At 41.4% G+C, this 23,684-nt stretch overlaps 1 protein-coding gene across 1 annotated transcript in view; it reads left to right on the top strand.

The window, feature by feature from the left end:
* The window catches only part of SUSD5 (sushi domain containing 5), a 47,057-nt gene that overhangs the window by 9,260 nt on the left and 14,113 nt on the right, over nucleotides 1-23,684 (top strand). Inside the window, exons 4-6 of the mRNA XM_059940578.1 lie at nucleotides 3,828-4,005; nucleotides 8,923-9,041; nucleotides 19,119-19,307. Of these exons, the coding sequence (XP_059796561.1) occupies nucleotides 3,828-4,005; nucleotides 8,923-9,041; nucleotides 19,119-19,307 (486 nt within the window). The remainder of the gene's footprint in view (nucleotides 1-3,827; nucleotides 4,006-8,922; nucleotides 9,042-19,118; nucleotides 19,308-23,684) is intronic.

Below are 23,684 nucleotides of genomic sequence, written 5' to 3'. Positions count from 1 at the left end.
CCTAGCATATGGTCTACCCCGAAGAATGTTCCATGCGCACTTGAGAAGAATGTGTATTCTGCTGCTGTTGGGTGCCATTTTATATAATCAATGTTCACTTTTATTTAACTGTGTATTGATTTTTTTCCCCCTTTCCATTCCATCTTGCCTCTCAAATAATTTTCTTTCTGTCTGAAATACTTCTTTTACTATTTCCTACAAGGAGGATCTGCTGGTGGCAAACCACCTTGATTTTGGTTTATCTGAAAAAATACATTTGTTTCATCTTCGTTCGTTGAAATATATTCTCAGCGAGTATAGAATTATAAATTTGCAGCTATTTTTTGCTAGTAATTGTATTCTTGCTTCCATTGCTATTGTTTTAGAATACAGCAGTCAAACTGCTGCTACTTTGAAAGTATTCTGTCCCTTCTCTCTAAGTGCTTTGACAATATTTTCTTTGTCTTTACCATTTTGCAGCATCACTGGTATATATATACTTATAGATATTTTCCATATTGGGATTTGTTGTTGGACTTATTCAATCTGTGTATTGGAATATTCATCAGTTCTATAAAATTCACAGGCATTTTGTCTTCAGATATCACTTCCACCTCATTTTTTTTTCTCCTCTCTGGGAATTCTGATTAAAGTATATGTTAATCCTTATTCTTGGGACTTCCCTGGTGGCACAGTGGTTAAGAATCCACCTGCCAATGCAGGGGACACGGGTTCGAGCCCTGTCTGGGAAGATCCCATATGCTGCAGAGCAACTAAGCCCATGCGCCACACTACTGAGCCTGTGCTCTAGAGCCCATGAGCCTCAACTGCTGAGCCCACGTGCCACAACTACTGAAACCCGTGCACCTAGAGCCCGTGCTCCACAACAAGAGAAGCTACTGCAATGAGAAGCCCATGCACTGCAACAAAGAGTAGCCCCCGCTCACCACAACTAGAGAAAGCCCACACGCAGCAACAAAGACCCAACGTGGCCAATAATTAATTAATTAATTTTTAAAAGATCCTTATTCTTTCCTTCATGTCTCTTTATTATCTTAATATTTTCCATCTTTTCTTGTTTCTTTACTACATTTTGGATGATGTCTTCTCATTTCTTTTTTTTAAATATTTATTTATTAATTTGGTTGCACTGGGTCTTAGTTGCGGGAAGTGGGCTCCTTAGTTGCAGCTCGCCAGCTTGTTAGTTGCAGCAGGTGGGCTCCTTAGTTGCAGCACGCGGGCTCCTTAGTTGCAGCTCACAAGTTGCGGCTTGCCAGCTCCTTAGTTGCAGCACGCAGGCTCCTTAGTTGTGGCATGTGAACTCTTAGTTGCGGCATGCATGTGGGATCTAGTTCCCTGACCAGTGATCGAACCTGGGCCCCCTGCATAGAGAGCATGGAGCCTTAACCACTGCACCACCAGGGAAGTCCCCTTCTGCTTTCTTTTTCAAGGTTAAGTTCTTTGTTTAAATGTGTCTGATACGCAGCCAAAAACATTTATTGCATTTTAAATTTATCATTGTATTTTTAATTTCTAGAAGTCCTATTTTGTGCTTTTTCAGATCAACTAAGCACTTTTTATCATTTCCTATTCTTTGCAGATATTTTCAAACTTGTCTTTTATTTCTTTAAATACAGTAATCATCACTGTTCTATAATCTGTGCCTGTTAATACCAGTATTGGACTTATTTTTAGGTCAGTTTCTGCTACATGTGGTATCTGTTGCTTCTCACTCATGGTGCCTTGTTTCCTTGTATACTTCACTGTTTTCTACTTCCGTGGGCATGGCCTTTGAATAAGTATTTGTATGGGATTTCCTGAAGCATAAAATGAACAGTTTTTTTTTTCTCCAGAGAGGAGTTAGTTACAATTTTTCCTATCAGGCATCTGGATAAATGTCAGTCTCAGGCCACTTTAAGCTAAATCCATGGCTTGAAGTGTCTTAGACATAAATTTTTGTTAGGACTACAATTCCAAATGAGGATTAGCACTTGGCCTCCTAGCACCAAGACAGCTCATCCAACAGTTCTTGAGAATGAGGGGAGGGGATATTTTTTATTCTTGTTCCCTCTTATCTTGAGACTTTAACCCTTCAGACTCTCAGATTCATGTGTGCATGTGACAGTGGTAGAGTGGGGAGGAGAGGGCTATCAGATTCCCTACATCATGTGAGCTCTGGGCTTTCACTTTTATCTCTCTTGCACAGGGGCTTGGCCATCAAAATCTCTGTTTAATTTCATAGCATTTTTTTCCAGATAGGCAAATGCTATTAATACAAAAGTGTCTTGGGGTGCATGCTTACTTCTCCAGGTAGGACCATCAAGTATAGTTGTTCAGGTTGTGTACTGCACATTGGCACCATATCTGAGGGAGCTCCAGTCACCTACAGATATGTTTATTGTGAAAAGTTTTTGCATTTTTTATTATAGCTTTTGGTTCCAAAGCTGGAGAGATTACTGTATTTGTTGTAATAATTTTACAGTAGATGACAGTTAAGTCTCTTATTCTAATAAAATCAATTTATTATGATAATTTTGCTGACAGATGGAAGTGAAGTATGCCATTTTAAGTGAGTTTCTTCTCCCCTGCCTTTATTTTAAGCTTGACAGGGTCACCCAAGGCACTGCTTCGTCCTTCCGCGAGGCTCCTGGGGACCCCAGCGCTCCCTCCTGCACCATGGTTTTCTTGCCTAAAGCTGTCCTTTGCTTTCAGACTCAGCTCCCACCTCTGCCTGAGTTCACATCCTATTCCACCCATCTGTCGCACATTTTTCGAGGCCTGCTACCTGCCCACAGACTGATGCGGTGCAGGCAGCCAGGGTGCACCAGACGTGGCTGCTGCTGCCTTGTCCAGTGGGGAGAAATGCAGCACACTCATTGTAGGAAGGACCTGAAAATGTCCTAAGACAATGGGACAGAGAGAAGGGAAGCAACCTGCTGTCTGTGGTCACCCCAGGGCTGGGGCAGCAGAGGAAGGCAGAGCTGAGGCTGAATCAGGGTCTTGGACACCAAGTGACCCAACCTAAGGGAACCTAGGACGCTGAGGCTTGGCACTTGGTGTTTGTAAAACATCTTTTTATTTACTTATTTTTATTTAATTTTTTATTTTTATACAATTTTAAAGGTTACCTTCAATTTACAGGTATTACAAAATATTGGCTATATTCCCTGCGTTATACAATATATCCTTGAGCCTATCTTACACTCAATAGTTTGTACCTCCCACTCCCCCAACCCCCATATTGCCCCTCCCCCTTTCTCTCCTCCCACTAGTAACCACTAGTGTGTTCTTTATATCTGCGAGTCTGCTTCTTTGTTGTTATATTCACTAGTTTGTTGTACTTTTTAGATTCCATGGATGTGATATCAATTCTCTGTCTGGCTTATTTCACCTAGCACAGTGCCCTCCCAAGTCTATCCATGTTGCTGCAAATGGCAAAATTTTGTGCTTTTTCATGGCTGAGTAGTATTCCATTGTATATACATGTATACCATATCTTCTTTATCCATTCGTCTGTTGATGGACAGAGGATGTTTGCATGTCTTGGTAATGGTAAATAATGCTGCTAAACATCTTTTTAAAAGGAAGATTTGAAGGGCTTATCCAGATAAACATGCCAGAACAGGCGGTTAAATTTTTTTAAAGTTAAGAGGTAAAAATAGATTAAAACATCAGTGTAACTGTCATCGCAGTCCAGGGACGAATGCAATGGGGTAGTTGCTGCACTTAGATCTTTAGGCAAGTGGGAAACTACAGTTCTGATAGGCATCTGCCAGAGGGTGAGTTTGCTGAGACTAAATTCCCATGGATCCTAGAGTCAGCCTGTGTCCGTGCTTGTCCTCACACAGGGAAGCTGTTTGTGCTGGAGTCTCAGAATGGCTCTCAGGGCCTGGAACTAGAGGCCGCTCGGCTTTCCTGCAAGAGCAGAGGCGCTCACCTGGTGTCTGCGGACGAGCTGCGGAGGGTGGTGCAGGACTGTGCCTTCTCCATGTGCACCACGGGCTGGCTGGCGGACGGCAGCCTAGGGTAAGTCAGGCCAGCTGGGGGCGCTCTCCTGCCAACTCACCCCGCCTTGCCATCAGGGCTGATACGGGGTTCAACAGAGGTGCCAGGATAGACAGAGTGCAATGGGCTGTGGCTTCCAGTATATTCTTGTTTTGAGTTAAATATAAAAACAAAATGTTAAACAAAATATAAAAACAAAAATGTTAATTAAAAACATTTTTCTGGAGTTCTGTCACAGTTTTTTCCTCTTTACTTTGTTATTCTGAATTTCCTTTCAAGTTACAAAAGAATAAAATGCTTGTAAAAATTTCAAATAATACAGATATATATAAAGTGCAAAGTGAGTTTCTCTCTTCTTCCCCACCTCAGAGGTAATAACTCTTAACTATTTGATATATATTCTTTATCTCTTTTTCTCTGTGGATATTCATCTGCGTCCATGGGAAGAGGAAGATGGTATGGAGGTTTTAAAATATAACCACGAGGGACTTCCCTCACGGTCCAGTGGTTAAGACTCCGTGCTTCCACTGCAGGGGGCACGGGTTCAATCCCCGGTCGGGGAACTAAGATCCTGCGTGTCCTGTGGTGCGGCAAAATAAATAAAAGTTCAGAGTCATCAGATCAATTTAAAAAAATGATAAATTTAAATAAATTTTAAAAAATAAAATAAAATATGGCCACAAATTCTTTCACATTACTCCCATTGAGAAGTGGGGTTTATGTCCTCTCCCTGTGAATCAGGGACAGCATAGTACTGCCTCGACCAGTAGAATACAGCAGGAGTGATACTGTGTGACTTCTGAAGGTAGGTCGGAAAAACCCATGGTCAGATTTCTGGGGACACTTACTTTTGAGATGCTACCTAAGAAGTCCTAGGAAGCCCAGGCCACGTGGAAATGCCTTATGTATGTACTCTCACCAATAGCCCCAACTGATGTCCCAGCCAATAGCCAGCATTAACTACCAGAAATGTGAGTGCAGATGCCTCCAGGTGATTCTAGCCCCCAGCTATTGAGTTAGCCAGCCTGTGAGTCTTTCCAGCTCAGCCTTAGACATTACAGAGCAGAGACAAGCCTTTCCCATTGTGCCCCATCTGAATTCCTGACCCATGGAATCCTTGTGGAGAAGTAATTCTGTGGCCAGCTAGGAGAAAACATCCCATTAGTGCTGTTAACTACTCCATTAGTCATAAACAGAGAAGGCAGGAGCCATTCCACGTTTTCCTTCATGCCACAGGAATGTGAAAGAACAAATGGCCTCCAAAAACTACTTTGCTTGATAATGACCCAGAAGGTGTCTGGCTGGGAGATGGCCATAGAAAACACATGCAACCATGCTGATTCACATCTCCAAAGGTGCCACATGTGAAGCAGCAATTGAATAAAGAGAACAACTGAGGTTACTTCCGAAGCTTTTCAGTGAATCTGGAATTGTGGCTCTCTCTGCTTTATATTTCACATCCAAGTTCCTAAATAGACAAAATATGTCCCGTGTATGCATGTTTCCATAACATAGTCAAGTATGGATATTTTTCATAACTCTGTCAGTATCGTTATATCAGATAACCAGGGTATTCTAAAGATTCTAAAGAGCCAGCTTGGAGCCAGGCTTAGGTCTCCCAGGCATTACAAATTGAAACTGAGTCACTGTAAAGGTTTATCCTCTCTGGGTTTCCTGTAAGGTGTTAAGACATGTTAATGGATCTCTAACTTGCTTAGATGCTATTTTGTTGTTGTTGTTGGCCACACCGCACAGCTTATGGGATCTTAGTTCCCTGACCAGGGATGGAACCCCAGCCCTCGGTAGTTACAGCACGGAGTCCTAACCACTGAACGACCAGGGAATTCCCTTAGATGCTATTTCTTTAAAGTAAACACACTTACTTGATATATTTACTACATGACATATTAAAAGAGTTTTCCATGTTAATGTCTCTGGAACCAAGAAGTATCTGACCATTAGTATGTACATTTCACCGTGCATCTTTCCTGCACAGCCATCTCCCCTCCCCACTAAAAACTAATTATTAAATGCATGGTGCATCTTGCAATTGATGGCATAGTAGCCATATAGATCTGATCTGTATCTCCATGAATTTATATTCAGTATATACATATATCTAGAAGATGGAGATCTAGAATGGTGAATCTAGAATTTGGGGCTATTTGTCTCCTGGGAGCTTTTACAGATTTCATAAAGCATGTCTGAAAAGCTGAGAAGCAACTTAGATAGCATCATAGGACTAGGAGAACAGAGATTTGAATTCAGGTTTTATGTATGTGGGGGCCAAGGGAATCCTTTTGCTTAGGGTTGGAACACTGAAGGGCTGTACCCTAGGAGTCACAGTAAACTGGAACAAGTACACAGGCCCTCAAAGGAGCTGCAGCATAGCTTCGAATCCTCTGAAGCCATGAGTTTGGATTGAGATGATACTAGAGTTCCAGTGTTCCAGATAGGTAGCAGAGCTGATTTTAAAAATCTTCTCTGGAGGAAAATAACATCATCCTAGACAATTTATTTCCACAAACTATTTTAGCAAGTATAGGATTTGTCAAGCAAAATAAAATAACCAGTCACGTGAGGAGACAAGACAACAAGATAAAAATAGCCAATAGAAACTCTAGATGTTAACACTGGTAGATACAAACTTTAAAAGAACTCTTTAAAATGTTCAAAGATACAAAAGACAAAAAGGAGAATTTTGGCAGAAGACTGAAAAGTATAAAAATAACCAAATGAAAACTCTAGAAATGAAAAATACAGTAGCTGAAATTAAGAACTTAATGGATGGATCTAACAGCTGATTTTAAGAGTCAAAGAGAAAATTAATGAACTGGAAGGTATTTCAGAGGAAGATGTCCAGAATAAAGAACAGAAGAAGAAAGGATGAAAATATAGAAGAAAGAGTACAAGGCAAAGAAGATGCATGTAATTGGAATTCCGAAAGGAGAAGAGAAAGAAGACAAAGCAAAAGCAATATGGGACTTAGCCACAACTGTGGAAAAACATCCACACACAGATTCAAGAAGCCCTACAAAGCCCGAGTAGGATACATAAAATAATTTCACGACTTGGAACAACATGGTAAAACTGGTAAAAATCAAATATGAAGAAAAACTATTAAAAGTAATAATAAGAAAAAGAAAGAGTACCTTCAAAGGAGCAACAATAAACTGACAGTGAAAGCCTCAAGACGACTGAATGAGGCCTTCAAAGTGCTGAAAGGAAATTACTGCCAACCTAGAATTCTATACCCAGTGAAAATATCTTCCAAGAATAAAGATAAAATAAAGAATTTTCAGACAGACAAAAGGTGAGAGAATTCATCATACATGATCTGCACTAAAAAAAAAAAAGACACTGAAGGGTGTTCTTCAGGCAGGAGGAAAATAATTGCAGGTGGATGGCCAGAGATGCAAAAAGGGATGAGTGGAAAAAGTAAATATGGGGGTGAATTGGAATTATGTACAGATGGTCCCTGACTTACAGTGGTTCAACTTACAATTTTTTTTAACTTTATGATGGTGCAAAAACATTATGCATGCAACAGAAATTGTTCTTCAAATTGTGAATTTTGATCTCTTCCCAGGCTAGTGATGTACTGTCTGATACTCTCTCATGATGCTGGGCAGTGGAAGTAAGCTGCAGCCCCCAGTCAGCCATGTGATCATGAAAGTAAACAACTGATAAACTTATAACCATTCTGTACCAAGACAACCATTCTGCTTTTTCACTTTCAGTACAGCATTCAATAAATTACATGAGATGTTCAATGCTTTATTGTAAAATAGACTTTGTGTTAGATGATTTTACCCAACTGTAGGCTAAAGTAAGTGTTTTGAGCACATTTAAGGTAGGCTAGGCTAAGCTCTGATGTTCAGTAGGTTTTGTGTGTTATATGCATTTTTGACTTACCATATTATCAACTTACAATGAGCTTTTGGAGATATAACCCTGCTGTAAGTCGAGGAAGATCTATAATTATATAAAGCAGTAACAGTAATACTAAACACTAAAAAATGGTATATCAGTCAGGAAGTGTTTTAAGTATGTTAATACACAGTATTTTAAATTGGGTTGTTGGGAAAGAGAGTAAAAGTAACATTAAATTTTAATAAGTCAAGGAAGCGTGTGGTAACCACTAAAAGAATAGTAAAAGAACATATAACTTCCAAACCAATACAGAAGAAAAGGAGATTGCCAAAAAGGAATCCAAACAATCAAAATACGAGAAAGAAAAGAGAGGAAGAAAGGAAGAATGGGCAGAACTAATAGAAATATGGCAGATTTAAATTCAAAGAGATCTGTTACTAAATTAAGCAGATGTGATGCTCTGATTAGAAAACAAGGACCATCAGGTGGATTTTTTAAAGTTCTACTATTTCCTGTTTACAAAAGATATCCTTAAATAAATCATGGGGCAAAAATAAATTATAATGGAAATTCACATATATGTAGAAATGAATGATATTAAAATATAACATACTCAAACTCATGGGATGCCACTAGTGCTATACCTGGAGGAAAATGTAAAGCGTTAAATGCTTGTGTTAGAAAAGGAAAGAGGCTGAAGGTTCATGAACCAATGATCCATCTTAAGAAATCTGAAAATAACAGCAAAACAAACACCCCAAAAAGAAGAGAACTAATAAAGAGAAGAGAATTTTATGAAATAAAAACCAAGCATATACTAGAAGAGATCAACAATGTATTGCCTCTGAATCTTGAATTGATATATGTGACCTCAACTCAAGCACCACCTATAACTTCCTGCTTTTAGACTTCTGGGGAGAGTATTGATACTTTATCATATTGATACTTTCAGCCAAAACTCCTGAATCAGGAAAATCTCTGCTGATTCAGCGCTGACAGAAGAAAAGAATTCTTTCCCAGTTTTGGTTAGTTCTCCTAACCCAGTGCCTTCTTTGTCTGTTTTAGGACAACCATGTGTAGCAAGGGGAGTGGTGAACAGCAAATCATGAGAGCTGTCGATGTGAGAATTGAAAGCAACCCGGTTCCTGGTGGCACATACAATGCCCTGTGTATGAAGGATGAAGGTCAGTGCCAGAGCCTTTGTAAAGGTTTTGGAGGGTGTGCTCGTGGGGGTTGACCTCTTAGGTTGTGTTCTATAGAAACTGACCTTAAGATGAGGATTCACTGACCATCATGAATCAGGGAGACTTCCAAAGAAAAGCCAACAGGGCAGTGGGGAAGTGGACAGGGAAAGGAAGAGGGAAGGCAATGGTGCAGCACTAAGCAAAGTCCACAGTGGCTGTGAGGTGGGGGGTGGGTAACTTTGGCTCAATCCTGCAGGGCATCTCTGGAGACAGTGACCACAGGTCACCACGGGTTTCCTGATCAGGGGTGAGAGAACAGGGGTATTGATACCACTGAACTTGTCAGTCATTGTTTAAGGGCTGCTTCAGGGAGATATAAATTCCTGGACTCTTCTGGTTTTCAGTGTGCTCAGACAAAGAATTACGATAGCTGAGTCACCCTCCAACAAAGATGCACAGATGCCCACCCAGAGCCCCTGTGCATGGGAATGGTAAAGGGATCTAGGAAATATGGGCAGATGCCTGACAGCATGCGCTGCAGCTGCTGATACCACTTACCCTTTGGTCTGTCTTCATGGTGGAAATTTTTCTAAAAAGAAAATAAATCCTTTTTTCCCGAAAGGAAATTTATAGGATTTAGGAAACTGCTCCTAGAACGAAAAATTCAACTTCCTTCTGGGAAATCAGCTGAGTGGTGAGGAGAAAACCATAAAGGAGTCTCCAGGGCAGCGTTTCATGTGCACTGGAAAAAGTATACCTTCATTATCATAAATACATGCTGCTGAAAGGGAATGTCCATGCAAATGGGGAGAAAGCGAGCTGCTTACTCATCAGTCACAGAAATCAGCACAGGTACTGCCAGGCTGCACAGTGGTCCCATCTGGGAAGTTTTAAGAACTACTGATACCTGGGTGCCAGCCCTAGAGATTCGGATATAAATGTTCTGGACACTGGGGTTTCTTAAAGCTGCTCAGTGACTATAACATGTAGCCCAGTTTGAGAATTAGTTCTCTAATGCAGAGTTTCCCAAAGCTCTCTGATGATGAGAAATACCAGATGAACTTATTAGAAATGCAAACCCTCAGGCTGCATCCCAGAGGCACCAAATCCCAATCTCCAGGGAAGGGGTCAGAGGAGTTGGTAAATCAAAGAGCCACAGTGAACCCTACCACCCTGGCTGGTGCTTGTTAGATGTTTATTGGTGGTAGGCTTCTCTGCTGCCATGGCATCTCCCTCCAGGAAGGGTTCTACATTTGCTGATTGCAGTCAAGCAACTGAAAGATGTGGCCATGGAAAGCCCTGGGGAGAACAACATCCATGGTTTGTTTTTTAAAAAACCACATAAATAAATGAAAACGATCCTTTGAATCTCAAACATAGGCAAAGGTTCAGATCCCTGAGGGAGACGGGACAGAGCCAGAGGAAAACCAGCATGACCTTCTTTCTTTAGTGATCTCAAATGGATACGTGGGGCTTCTGAGTCTGATCTCTTTCCCCTCATGAACAAGAGGTAGCAGCTAGCTTTTGCTGTGTAACATACCACCCCCAAATGTAGTGGCTTAAAACAACTGTTTGTTTAGTTCACTATTTTGGGGGGAGGGCAGCAATTTGTGTTATTCTGGCCTCAGCTGGGCTCATTCACAAGTCTGCAGTCAGCTGCTGGGTAGGGGCCTTGCTTCTGGGCGTTGGCTGGATGTTGACTGGGGTGTGAGGGGGGTGCACTGAGCCATGTGTTCCTCATCATACAACAGGAGATCCTGGGCTTTCCACCTCACAGGCTTCAAACAGGTTGTGTGTATGCAAGTGTGTGCCCCTTTGCCCACAACTGTAGTGCATGAAGCCAGAGGTTGGAAACATCTGTTCACATCCTATAGGGCACCAAATTTAAAACCATGACAGTGACTCCAAAACTGAGTTATTGCCAAACCAGTAAGACGTGCCTCCTGATATACTGCACTCAGAGGAGCACAACTTCAGTTCAGTAGTATTCCTGCCAAAAATGTGCAACCTGAATCTAATCATGAGGCAACTTTAGCCAAACTCAAGTTGAGAAACATCGTACAAAATGACTGGCCTACACTCTTTTAAAAATGTCAAGGAGGGCTTCCCTGGTGGCGCAGTGGTTAAGAATCCGCCTGCCAGTGCGGGAGACACGGGTTCGAGCCCTGGTCCGGGAAGATCCCACGTGCCGCGGAGCAACTAAGCCCGTGCGCCACAACTACTGAGCCTGCGCTCTAGAGCCCACGAGCCACAACTACTGAAGCCCGTGTGCCTAGAGTCCATGCTCCGCAACAAGAGAAGCCACCACAATGAGAAGCCTGCGTACCACAAGGAAGAATAGCCCCTGCTCACCGCAACTAGAGAAAGCCCGCGCAGCAACGAAGACCCAATGCAGTCAAAAATAAATAAAATTAAATTTAAAAAAGAAAAGAAAAATGTCAAGGATAAGAAAGAGAAAGAGGGAATTCCATGGCTGTCCAGTTGTTAGGACTCCACACTTCCACTGCAGGGGGCGCAGGTTCAATCCCTGGTTGGGAAACTAAGATCCTGTAAGCCTCGTGGTGCAGCAAAAAAAAAAAAAAAAAAAAAGACAAAGAAAGGCAAGGCAACTGTTTTGTATTAAAATAGACTAAAAAGACTTGACAACTAAATGTAATTTGTGATCCTAGATTGTATTTTGGACCAGGAGAAAACAGCTATAATTGATGAAATCTGAATATGGATTTGAATTAGATAATAGTATTGTATCAATGCTTAAATTCCCTGATTTTGGTAACTACTGCAGTTATGTAAGACAATATCCTTGTTCTTGGAAATATATACCAAGGTTCTTAGGGACAAAGAGACATCATATCTACAACTCATTCTCAAGTGGTTCAGAAAGGAATTACAGGGACTTCCCTGGTTGTCCAGTAGTTAAGAATCTGCCTTCTAATGCAGGGGACATGGGTTTGATCCCTGGTTAGGGAACTAAGATCCCACATGCCGCAGGACAACTAAGCCCACACGCCGCAACTAGAGAAGCCCGCATGCCGCAATGAAGAGCCTGTGTGTTGCAATAAAGCAAAGACCCAGAGCAGACAAAATTAAAAAAAAAAAAAAAAGAATTACAGATATAGATACACATATATACATATTCATGTATGTATACATACACATATATGTATGTGTTTATGTATGATATATATTTTCTCTCTCTCTCTATATATATATATATATCTAGAGAGAGAAAATGATAAAGCAAATGGGGCAAAATGAAAACACATTAGTAAATCTGGATAAAGGGTTTATGGGAGTTCCTTATTTTTAAAATTTTTCTGTAACTTTGAAATTATATGCAAATGAAAATTTCCCCCCAAATGGTCTACATACTCCTCCCAAAACAACAATAACAACAACAGGAAAGCACAAAACAAAACAAAAACAAAAACAAAAAAATAAAGCAAATTCATGATGCCTATCAGCTTATGTAAGGACTGATGCCATTTTAGCAAGTGAGCCCTCTGTGGGTGTCTTTGAGTCAAAGTGCTCAAGAGCCCCGCATCCAGGGCAGTTTGCCTGAGCCTAGCTTGCCCGCCTCCCCTCCCCTCCAGGTCAACAGGGAGAGGCTTGGGTGGGGGAAACTGGAGTCTTGGTCCAACAGGGCCTGACTTGTGAGGAGGCTTCAGATGGGTGATGAAGGGGCTCAGGAACACATGCTGAGGTGGGATTAGGGTCAGAGGGCTGCTCTCTCTTGGACTTTCCAGAAAAGCAGGATGGATTCCCCACGATCCCTCAGAGAGAGCTTGGCCCCTGTTCCTCTGCCTTTCCTCCTTTAGAAAGAGCACGTAAACGGCTCCCAGATGGCTCTTCACTTTTCCTCAGGGGAGCCTTGTAGGCGGTCAACAAGGGATTATCACAGTAAGTGAAGTCAGTCACACAGAGAAAGACAAATACCTTATGATATCACTTATATGTGGAATCTAAAATATGATATAAATGAACTAATTTACAAAATAAAAACAGACTCACAGACGTAGGAAACAAACTTATGGTTACCAAACGGGAAGGGGGGTGGGGGAGGGGTAAATTAGAGATTATTAGCACATACAAACTACCATATATAAAATAGCAGATAAAAACTACTACATATAGGGATTTCCCTGGTGGTCCAATGGTTAAGAATCCACCTTCCAATGCAGGGGACGCAGGTTCGATCCCTGGTCGGGGAACTAAGACCCCTACGTGCCGCGGGGCAACTAAGCCCGCGCGCTGCACCTACTGAGCCCGCGTGCTCCGGAGCCTGCACGCCACGACTAGAGAGAAGCCCACGCGCCACAACGAAAGATCCTGCATGCCGCAACTAAGGCCCAACACAGCCAAATAAATAAATATTTTTAAAAACCTACTACATATAAAGTAGATAAACAACAAGGTCCTTCTGTATATGTGTATGTGTGTGTGTGTGTGTGTGTGTGTGTGTGTGTGTGTGTGTATACATGAATCACTTTGCTGTACACCAGAAACTAACATAACACTGTAAATCAACTATACTTCACCAAGGGAAATATGTGTGCCAAAGGGAGGTAAGAAGCCGAGAAGAGGCTCCTGGGGAGTGCACGTGAGGTCTGGTTCAGCAGACACCCGGGTGCAGTATCACCTCTAAAGGTTGCCTTTTTCCTGATGATGCTTCATTGCACCTAGCCCTGGGCTGCTGCTTCTCTTCGGCAAGACAGGAAGAATGAAGGGTGCTAACTCCAAAAATGGCAGACATATGCCTCATAAAGAGCCCAGAAGGAAAACAGCCTGTGGAATGTTCAGGCAGCTTCCTCCTGTGTTTCTTTTTTGGATAAAGTTCACCATGAATGTAGACGTTTCTCTGTTTCCTTTCAGTATTTTTGTTTCACTGACAGTGAATTTCCAGCCCTGTGGTGACCTCACTTTAATAAGTGAAGTTATTTTTAACCAACTGGATGCTGATGAAATGAGCTGCCTGCACTTGGGTTCTCTGGCTCTGCTTCTCTTGGCAGCTTGTCTGTGGAGTCAACAGCATGGCGTCTGGAGGCTTCAGGTCTCCTCTCACCTTCTCGCTGCAGCACCCAAGGCTCACTAAGGGTGTACTTCTGTTTCTCCCCCTCTAAGCCAGGGCTGGCCTGCCTGCTCTCCCCGCCAACCCACCTCACCTTCTTAGCACTGTATTTCACCTCCCTGCATATGTTACTCCTACCTGTATCTCCCTTAAAAATAGAAATGGAATGATTCCCTTCATGTCTTCAAGAAGAGAGCTGAGGGAGTTCCCTGGTGGTCCAGTGGTTAAGACTCCTCACTTCCACTGCAGGGGGCACAGGTTCGATCCCTGGTCAGGGAACTAAGATGCCCCAAGCTGCAGTGTGGCCAAAAATTAAAAGAGAGCTAAATGCTCACCTCTCAGGTGAGCAGGAATTTTTGAGAGTAGCCACCTCCCAGGTCTGCTTGAGAAGGCGCTGTGCCTCAAGATTGGCTTTGGGGAAATTCCAGCAATGATGGGAGACTGGAACCAATGAACTGCAATGCTTTGAGCAGCTGACAGAATTTATCCAGTTCAGGGTCTCCCGAGGGAGTGTGGAAGAGTCTGCACTCTTTACCATTGACCTGGCACTGGCCAATTTTTCATTTATTTGTCCAGGGTAACGCAAAGCAGGGTGCAGACTTGTGGGTGCTTCAGATAGATAGATAGGTAGATAGATAGATAGATAGATAGATAGATAGATAGATAGATAGATAGATAGATAGGTAGGTAGGTAGGTAGATCGATAGATAGATAGATAGATAGATAGGTAGATAGAGATAGAGGACTCCTCTCCACCCTCAAGGAGTTGACGGTGTATAAGGACAAGCAAGAGATGAATGAGTTTCCATGGCACAAAGGAGGAACGTAATTAGGGAGACTTCCTGAGGCAGTGGCAGCTGAGGTGGAATTTGAAGGATTTTGTTCTGTGGGGATAATGGTTAGGGAAAGGAGAAGAGGACATTGCAGAGAAAACAGCTGGAGCACGGGCTACAAATCTGAGATCCCAGTGGTTCTGGGGAGACTAGCTCTGGGTGAGCCCTTGTCCTAGTGCTTCAGAGAATGAGTTGGGTTTGGAACATCCCTGCGGGCTCAAGTGGCTGCTGGGCAGGTCTGAGGAGGCTGCAGAGAGCAGCCCAGATAATCCCACTGCAGTTACTCCCAACTTGATCTATAGATTCAATGCAATCTCAGTCATAATTCCAGCAAGTTATTTTGTGGATATGAACAAACTAATTCTATAGTTTATATGGAGAGACAAAGACCCAGAATAGCTAACTCATAATTGAAGAAGAACAAAGTTGGAGGACTGACATGACTCAACTTCAAGACTTACTTAGAGGGAGGGATAGATTGGGAGTTTGGGATCGACACGTACACATATTTAAAATAGATAACCAACAAGGACCTACTGTGTAGCACAGGGAACTCTGCTCAATAATCTGTAATAACCTAAATGGGAAAAGAATCTGAAAAGGAATAGATACATGTACATGTATAACTGAATCACTCTGCTGTACACCTGAAACTAACACAACATTGTTAATCAACTATGCTCCAATATAAAATAAAATCTTTTTTAAATTAAATTTTAAAAGACATAAAGATGCAGATATCAATACAGTGTGGTACTGGTGAAAGAACAGACAAATATCAATGGAATCGAGTAGGAGCCCAGAAATAGACCCACATAAATAGAGTTAACTGATCTTTGACAAGGGAGCAAAAGCAATACAATGGAGCAAAAATAGTCTTTTTAATATAGGTGCTGGGACAACTGAACATCCACATGCAAAAGAAAAGAATCTAGACACAGCCCTTACACCCCTCACAAAATTTAACTCAAAATGGATCACAGACCTAAATGTAAAATGCAAAACTACAAAACTCCTAGAAGATAATATAGGTGAAAACCTAGATGACCTTGTTTATGGTGATGACTTTCTTGATACAACACCAAAGGCACAATACATGAAAGAAGTAACTGTTAAGCTGGACTTACTTAACATTGAAAACTTCTGCTCTGCAAAAGACAGTGTCAAGAGAATGAAAAGGCAAGCCCCGGACTGGCGAAAATATCTGCAAAAGACATGTCTACTAAAGGACTATTATTCAAAATATACAAAGAACTCTTGAAATTCAACATTAAGAAAATGAACAGCTCAATTTAAAAATAGGCAAAAGACCTGAACAGATACCTCACGAAAGAAGATACACAGATGGCAAGTAAGCATATGAAAAAATGCTCCACATCATATGTCGTCAGGGAAATGCAAATTAAAACAACAATGAGGGACTTCCCTGGTGGTGCAGTGGTTAAGAATCTGCCTGCCATTGCCAGGGACACGGGTTTGAGCCCTGCTCTGGGAAGATCCCACATGCTGCAGAACAACTAAGCCCGTGCGCCACAGCTACTGATCCTATGTTCTAGAGCCCGCAAACCACAGCTACTGAAACCCGCACGCCTAGAGCCCGTGCTCCACAATAAGAGAAACCACCGTAATGAGAAGCCTGCGCACCGCAACGAAGAGTAACTTCTGCTCACCGCAACTAGAGAAAACCCACGTGCAGCAATGAAGACCCAACACAGCCAAATTAATTAATTAATTTAAAACAAAAAACAAAAAACAATGATTTACCACTACACATCTAGTAGAATGGCCAAAATCCAGAACACTGATGACACCAAATGCTGACAAGGATGTGGAGCAGCGGGAACTCTCCTTCATTGCTGGTGGGAATGCAAAATGGTACAGCCACTTCGGAAGACAGTTTGGCAGTTTCTTACCAAACTAAACATACTTTTACCATGCGATCCAGCAATCACAGTTCTTGATATTTACCCAAATTAGCTGAAAACTTAAGTTCACACAAAAACCTGTACATGAATGTTTATTAGCAACTTATTTTCCTAATTGCCAAAACTTGGAAGCAACCATGATGTCTTTCAGTAGGTGAATGGATAAATAAACTGTAGCACTTCCAGACAATAGAGTATTATTCAGTGCTAAAAAGAAATGAGCTATCAAGCCTTGAAAACACATGGAGGAAACAAATGCTTATTACTAAGTGAAAGAAGCCAGTCTGAGAAGGCTACGTACTGAATGATTCCAACTATATGACATTCTAGAAAAAGCAAAACTAGGGAGACAGTAAAAGGATTGATGGTTGCCAGGAGTCAGGAGGAATGAATAAGTGTAGCACCGAGGATTTTTAGGGCAGTGAAACTATTTTGTATGATACGACAATGGCGGATATATATAATTATATATTCAAAACCCATAGATTGGGTTTATACAATCAAAACCCATAGACTGTAGAACATGAAGAGTGAACCCAAATGTAAACTGTGGCCTTTGAGAGATAATGACATGTCAATGTAAGCTCGTGGATTGTAACAAATGTACCACTGTGGTACAGGATAGTGAGAAGGCTGTGCCTGGGTAGAGACGGGAACATGGGAAATCTCTGTACCTTCCACTCAATTTTGCTGTGAACCTAAACCAGCTCCAAAAATTAGTTTATTAGTTTTTTAAAAAGCAGGTACTCGGTAATAAATATGATGTAATCCTGTTTATGTTAACACACACACACACAATATCATATATTATCGCTTATATGTGGAATCTAGAGAAATGGCAGAGACGAACTTATGTGCAAAGCAAAAACAGAGTCACAGATGTAGAGAACAAACTTACAGTTACCAAGGGGGGAAGAAGAGGGTGGGATAAATTGGGAGATTGGGATTGACATATATACACTACTATGTATAAAATAGATAACTAATGAGAACCTACTGTAAGCACAGGGAACTCTACCGAATGCTCTGTGGTGACCTAAATAGGAAAGAAATCTAAAAAAGAGTGGATATATGTATACGTATGACCGATTCACTTTTCTGTACAGCAAGAAACTAACACATCATTGTAAAGCAACTCTACTCCAATAAAAAATAATAAATACACACACACACACACACACACACACACAGACAGCTACATATGTAGTATACGTATGTGCATCTCTATCAGTATTTATTTGTAAATACCAAACAGGTAACAGTGTTACCATCAGGGTCGAGGTTGGGGGAGGGGAGAGGCATCCTCTACTCTACAGTCTGTAATATTTCAGCATTTGACAAAGAGTACCACTTGCTGCTGGGCACTGTCTCTGGGTCCACCTTTCAAGGAAACATTAGAGGATAATATTGCCTGGCAATTTAAAAATACAAAGTTGTGGGACTTCCCTGGTGGTCCAGTGGTTAAGAATCCATCTTCCAATGCAGAGGATGTGGATTCAATCCCTGGTCGGGGAACTAAGATCCCACATGCCACAGGGCAACTAAGCCTGTGGGCCACAGCTAGAGAGCCTGCATGCCGCAACTACTGAGCCCACACCCTCTGGAGCCCACACGCCACAACTAGCGAGAAACCCGAGCGCCGCAACGAAGACCCAACGCAGCTAAATAAATAAATAAATAAATAAATCTTTTTTTAAAAAATAAAAAATAAATAAAAACACAAAGTTGTAGCACTTTGTAGCACATTTATTCATTCAACAAGTATTTTTTGAGTGCTTCATCTGTGCCAGGCATTCTGCCAGGTCCTGGGGATGCCACGGTAAAGGAGATCTCAGTTTAAGGTGCAGGCAACACCCATGGGGGAGAAGGGGTTGCTTTCTGTTTTTCTTCTTCTATTGTTATGTTCCTTTTGGATTAATCCAATATTTTATATTATTCCATTTTACTTCCTCTACAGCCTTCTTTTTTTTCAATATTTATTTATTTGGCTGCATCAGGTCTTAGTTGCAGCATGCAGGATCTTTGCGGTGCATGGGCTCTAGAGCACATGGGCTTAGTTGCCCCAAAACATGTGTGATGTTAGTTCCCCAACCAGGGATCGAACCCATGTCCCCTGCATTGGAAGGAGGATTCTTAACCACTGGACCACCAGGGAAGTCCCAAGGGGTTGCTTTTTAAGTTTTTTTTTTCCTCCCAGGCTGAAAAAGTTCTGCAGAGTTTGGGAAAACTTATTGTGATTCCTTGTCCTCAGAGAAGCCGTGTGGAGACCCACCTTCCTTCCCACACACCATCCTGCAGGGCCACACGGGCTTGGAGATGGGGGATGAGCTGCTGTACCTGTGTGCCCCCGGCCACGTGACGGGCCGGCACGAAACAGCCTTCACCTTGCTGTGCAACAGCTGTGGGGAGTGGTATGGCCTGGTCCAGGCCTGCGGGAAAGGTAAGCAGGAAAATAACTCCAGGACAGCTGTATGAACTGCTCCTCCTGATGAGAATTTTCTGCTGCTGCCCTGCTGTCTTGCTCTACTCCCTGGGCTGCCCCGTGAGTCTGAATAAAATTATAGCTGAGGCTAAAAAGACTCCTGGTGGGCATTTAGCTCCCGAAACCTGATCTGATTCCCCCAGATGTCCCCATTCCATCATCATCGTATGCCTGGGGGCGAGGCTTCTGCATCCCACCCCTGCCCAGCCCCCTTGGGAATTCTCCCAATGGCAGAAATCACTCTCTCCTATGACTCCTACACCATGGACCTCATGCCAGACCCTGAATTGTTCCCTGACCTCATAGGGTTCCTTTCTCCCCAAGACTCCTTCAGGGCCCACCTTCCTGATCCCCCATGACATCTGGGTACCAAGCGGAGGTTGGCGCTATAGAAGGGGATGACTCCAGCACCACAATGTTACTGAATTTGTAGGACAGTTGGTCCCCAGAATGTCCGGCAGATCCTATGGGAGAACCATGATGAGACTAGGGTGCTGTCTTGTCTGTGAGCTTCATCCATGTTGTTGCCTGAGCTGTGGTTTTTTGTGTTCATTGCAGTTTACTATCTATAGTGTGAATACGCCACCCATTATTTCTGCTGGTGGTCATCTGGCTTGTTCTCGTGTTCTGACTGTCAAAAATTTACGCTGCGGTGATCGTTCTCCTCCACATCATTCATTTCACATGTGAACACATTTCTTTTGGTTCCTGGCAGTGGAGTTGCTGCCCATGGGGTAGGTGTGTGTCCAGCTTACGTGGATGCTTCCAGAGAGTTTTCTAAAGTGTTTTGACCAGTTTACTCTCCCAACAGCTGTGTATAAGAGCTCTGTTCCAGCATCCTCACCAACCTTCAGGATTGTGAGACTTTTTACCTTTTTACCTATCTGGTGACTACTCCATGGTGACGTGTAAAACCCATGTCTCTACCCAAGCACTTATCTAATCGGATACTATTAGCATTTACTCAGTAAGTGTCTGTCCAAGATTTTTGCCCATTTCTCTAATTGACTTTTTACGTTAATGTTGGATTTCTTTTTTATGAAAACTTTCTTTTTTTTGTTGTTTTGTTGTTGTTTTTTTTATCAGTCATCAATTTTATACATATCACTGTATACATGTCAATCCCAATCGCCCAATTCAGCACACCACCATCCCCACCCCACCACAGTTTTACCCTTTGGTGTCCATATGTTTGTTCTCTACATCTGTGACTCAACTTCTGCCCTGCAACCCGGTTCATCTGTACCATTTTTCTAGGTTCCACATACATGCGTTAATATACGATATTTCTTTTTCTCTTTCTGACTTACTTCACTCTGTATGACAGTCTCTAGATCCATCCACGTCTCAACAAATGACTCAATTTCATTCCTTTTTATGGCTGAGTAATATTCTATTGGATATATGTACCACAACTTCTTTATCCATTCGTTTGTTGATGGGCATTTAGGTTGCTTCCATGACCTGGCTATTGTAAATAGTGCTGCAATGAATATTCGGGTGCATGTGTCTTTTTGAATTACGGTTTTCTCTGGGTATATGCCCAGTAGTGGGATTGCTGGGTCATATGGTAATTCTATTTTTAGTTTTTTAAGGAACCTCCATATTGTTCTCCATACTGGCTGTATCAATTTACATTCCCACCAACAGTGCAAGAGGGTTCCCTTTTCTCCACACCCTCTCCAGCATTTGTTGTTTGTAGATTTTCTGATGATGCCCATTCTAACTGGTGTGAGGTGATACCTCATTGTAGTTTTGATTTGCATTTCTCTAATAATTAGTGGTGTTGAGCATCTTTTCATGTGCTTCGTGGCCGTCTGTATGTCTTCTTTGGAGAAATGTCTATTTAGGTCTTCTGCCCATTTTTGGATTAGGTTGTTTGTTTCTTTAATATTGAGCTGAATGAGCTGTTTATATATTTTGGAGATTAATCCTTTGTCTGTTGATTCGTTTGCAAATATTTTCTCCCATTCTGAGGATTGTCTTTTCGTCTTGTTTATGGTTTCCTTTGCTGTGCAAAAGCTTTGAAGTTTCATTAGGTCCCATTTGTTTATTTTTGTTTTTATTTCCATTTCTCTAGGAGGTGGGTCAAAAAAGATCTTGCTGTGATTTATGTCAAAGAGTGTTCTTCCTATGTTTTCCTCTAAGAGTTTTATAGTGTCCAGTCTTACATTTAGGTCTCGAATCCATTTTGAGTTTATTTTTGGGTATGGTGTTAGGGAGTGTTCTAATTTCATTCTTTTACATGTAGCTGTCCAGTTTTCCCAGCACCACTTATTGAAGAGACTGTCTTTTCTCCATTGTATATCTTTGCCTCCTTTGTCATAGATTAGTTGACCATACGTGCATGGGTTTATCTCTGGGCTTTCTATCTTGTTCCATTGATCTATGTTTCTGTTTTTGTGCCAGTACCATATTGTCTTGATTACTGTAGCTTTGTAGTATAGTCTGAAGTCAGGGAGCCTGATTCCTCCAGCTCCATTTTTTTCCCTCAAGACTGCTTTGGCTATTCGGGGTCTTTTGTGTCTCCATACAAATTTTAAGATGATTTGTTCTAGTTCCGTAAAAAATGCCATTGGTAATTTGATAGGGATTGCATTGAATCTGTAGATTGCTTTGGGTAGTATGGTCATTTTCACAATATTGATTCTTCCAATCCAAGAACATGGTATATCTCTCCATCTGTTGGTATCATCTTTAATTTCTTTCATCAGTGTCTTATAGTTTTCTGCATACAGGTCTTTTGTCTCCCTAGGTAGGTTTATTCCTAGGTATTTTATTCTTTTTGTTGCACTGGTAAATGGGAGTGTTTCCATAATTTCTCTTTCAGATTTTTCATCATTAGTGTATAGGAATGCAAGAGATTTCTGTTCATTCATTTTGTATCCTGCAACTTTACCAAATTCATAATTAGCTCTAGTAGTTTTCTGGTGGCAGTTTTAGGATTCTCTATGTATAGTATCATGTCATCTGCAAACAGTGACAGTTTTACTTCTTCTTTTCCAATTTGTATTCCTTTTATTTCTTTTTCTTCTCTGATTGCCGTGGCTAGGACTTCCAGAACTATGTTGAATAATAGTGGTGAGAGTGGACATCCTTGTCTCATTCCTGATCTTAGAGGAAATGCTTTCAGTTTTTCACCATTGAGAATGATGTTTGCGGTGGGTTTGCCTTATATGGCCTTTATTATGTTGAGGTAGGTTCCCTCTATGCCCACTTTCTGGAGAGTTTTTATCATAAATGGGTGTTGAATTTTGTCAAAAGCTTTTTCTGCATCTATTGAGATGATCATATGGTTTTTATTCTTCACTTTGTTAATATGGTGTATCACATTGATTGATTTGCGTATATTGAAGAATCCTTGCATCCCTGGGATAAATCCCACTTGATCGTGGTGTATGATCCTTTTAATGTGTTGTTGGATTCTGTTAGCTAGTATTTTGTTGAGGATTTTTGCATCTATATTCATCAGTGATATTGGTCTGTAATTTTCTTTTTTTGTAGTGTCTTTGTCTGGTTTTGGTATCAGGGTGATGGTGGCCTCGTGGAATGAGTTTGGGAGTCTTCCTTCCTCTGAAATTTTTTGGAAGAGTTTGAGAAGGATGGGTGTTAGCTCTTCTCTAAATGTTTGATAGAATTCACCTGTGAAGCCATCTGGTCCTGGACTTTTGTTTGTTGGAAGATTTTTAATCACAGTTTCAATTTCATTACTTGTGATGGGTCTGTTCATATTTTCTGTTTCTTCCTGGTTCAGTCTTGGAAGGTTATACCTTTCTAAGAATTTGTCCATTTCTTCCAGGTTGTCCATTTTATTGGCATAGAGTTGCTTGTAGTAGTCTCTTAGGATGCTTTGTATTTCTGTGGTGTCTGTTGTAACTTCTCCTTTTTCATTTCTGATTTTATTGATTTGAGTCCTCTCCCTCTTTTTCTTGATGAGTCTGGCTAATGGCTTATCAATTTTGTTTATCTTCTCAAAGAACCAGCTTTTAGTTTTATTGATCTTTGCTATTGTTTTCTTTGTTTCTATTTCATTTATTTCTGCTCTGATCTTTATGATTTCTTTCCTTCTGCTAACTTTGGGTTTTGTTTGTTCTTCTTTCTCTAGTTCCTTTAGGTGTAAGGTTAGATTGTTTACTTGAGATTTTTCTTGTTTCTTTAGGTAGGCGTGTATAGCTATAAACTTCCCTCTTAGAACTGCTTTTGCTGTATCCCATAGGTTTTGGGTCGTCGTGTTATGAAAACTTTCTTAATGTGTTGAAATTTTCTCTCTCATCCTGTGGCTTATTTTTTCCTCTTGGAGTGTTTTTTGATGAATAGTGAGATTTTGTTGTCTCA

Source organism: Balaenoptera ricei, chromosome 11 (assembly GCF_028023285.1).
Source record: "Balaenoptera ricei isolate mBalRic1 chromosome 11, mBalRic1.hap2, whole genome shotgun sequence".
Lineage (NCBI taxonomy): Eukaryota > Metazoa > Chordata > Mammalia > Artiodactyla > Balaenopteridae > Balaenoptera > Balaenoptera ricei.
This window is presented reverse-complemented; position numbering and strand designations above follow the sequence as displayed.